The sequence below is a fragment of the Drosophila simulans genome, chromosome X, assembly GCF_016746395.2.
Source record: "Drosophila simulans strain w501 chromosome X, Prin_Dsim_3.1, whole genome shotgun sequence".
Lineage (NCBI taxonomy): Eukaryota > Metazoa > Arthropoda > Insecta > Diptera > Drosophilidae > Drosophila > Drosophila simulans.
The window spans coordinates 4,661,053-4,662,833 of NC_052525.2; the positions used below are offsets into that span (position 1 = coordinate 4,661,053).

Genomic DNA, 1,781 nt, shown 5'->3' on the forward strand with positions numbered 1-1,781 from the left:
ACTGCTGGCCATCTGTCTACATTAGTCTGTAATTATTTTTTGTATTTGCCGCATTTCGAAATGAATCGATTTCGAGACACACACTGACGCACAGCGATAGACACGAGCAGATTGTATTGGCGAATCGAAAAGGACAAGCGGTTCGTGGATGGAGCTGGCAGGGATTAGGTTCGGGACCAGCTTGTGGCTCCTCCTGCTCCATTTCAGCTGTATCCTGGCCAACATCGATCACACAAAATGCAAGGAATGCGAACAGTTCAAGTACAAACTGCCGGAGAGATGCAAGTATTTGTTGGAGGATGCTCAGGTGTTCGAGCGAAAATGTGGCGGCACCTATCCACTAATGGCCTTCACCAAATATCGGGATACATTCGTAAAGACAGGCGAGCCGTATGCCCTGTACATGCCGAGCTCCTTGGATTATGTGATGCTGCTGATGAAGGACTCGGCATTGCAGAGCTGTGCGCGTATTCAAGTGGGCGATACGAACACGTTCTTTTGCCTGGACGATAGCAGCAATGAGACGATCAAACTGGACGTGGCCCACATGTATTGCTTCCCATTTCACATCCAGCTGCCGGATGATCTGATGCAGGAGTGCCTCATGGAGAATCAGATGACCGATGGCTTTCTGAACGATATCCTCCGCACACGACGCGGCATCATCCACTATACCTTTGGCTCTAGTCGCGGCCATCGGCTCGATTGTGGATATTTGTGGCCGAATCTCCTGCTCCTCGTGCCCCATCTCCTGCCATCGATGATGAGTCGTAAATTTTTATGCGAGCTGCCATAAAGATTGATCGGTTAAGCCAAAAGAGGATGGCATTAAGTAAAAATTGCTTAAAAACAAAAACAAAAAACGCTAAAGCTGAGTAAATATATATGTATATGAATTGCCAGTCTTATCGGTGGCCTTGCTCCTAACCATCTCCTTCGCGCCACCGGCCCTTGTTGTGTATTTTTTATTTTATGGCAAAACGAATGAAACTATATTAACGCATTGTTTGTTTTCATTGGATGGCGGAGCGGGCAGAGCGGAGCAGACTTCTGGGTTCCCATGGCTAGAAGCCTCAGCAGGCAAGCGTTAACCTCTTCCGCTTCTCGGGAATTCGAGAGCAAACGATCTCGTTATGTCTTCATAACGCTTGCTGATTAGTTTTCTGATTTTCCTTTTAATAGTTCTTAAACATGATGAGCAAATTAAGTGCTAACCATGTCTGTAGATGCTGTCTAATTAGGAAAATACATTTTCCCTTCCACCCTTCTGGTTGATTGCACATGTATGGATAACTTCGATATCTGGCCACGTCACGTTGCAGTTCGTGATCCAAAGAGATCGGTCACCTGCGGCTGCCTGGCGTGCGTACTCGCCAAATTTCCATCCACATTGCAAAACCTAATTCGCGATCGCCGCCGGTCCGCCGGTCCGTATTCACATATCCAAATCTCCAAGTCTCGGTCCTCTAATCCCCATTCATCCGGTCGTTTGTAGTCGCGTCTAGCGGTTTCCCCCGACTGCAAGGAAAAGCCTTGGCGCGACCATCGACCAAATTGTCAATGCGGCGATCTGAATGCAGAACATCAACATCGGCATCAGATATATATATATATATACGTATGTATATATCGATTACTCCAGTTCGATCGCACTGAAGCGATTTGCATTTTGGGCATTGGCCCGGGTTAAGGAGAATCATGGGTTTTAGCAACAGTTGTGTTTTGTTGCACAAATGCCGTTGTCCGCACAGTGGTCGCAATTGGCAATGAAAGTATTCAAG

At 47.0% G+C, this 1,781-nt stretch overlaps 1 protein-coding gene across 1 annotated transcript; it reads left to right on the forward strand.

The window, feature by feature from the left end:
* On the forward strand, positions 1–1,003 carry LOC6725141. The gene has a single exon (XM_002106131.4). The coding sequence runs from the start codon at positions 149–151 to the stop codon at positions 794–796; it is 648 nt and encodes a 215-aa protein (XP_002106167.2). The 5' UTR covers positions 1–148; the 3' UTR covers positions 797–1,003.
* The last annotated feature ends 778 nt before the right edge of the window (positions 1,004–1,781 follow it).

Excerpts from the sequence above, each read along its gene's own strand:
- LOC6725141 (XM_002106131.4), top strand. The coding sequence starts at position 149 with ATGGAGCTGGCAGGGATTAGGTTCGGGACCAGCTTGTGGCTCCTCCTG.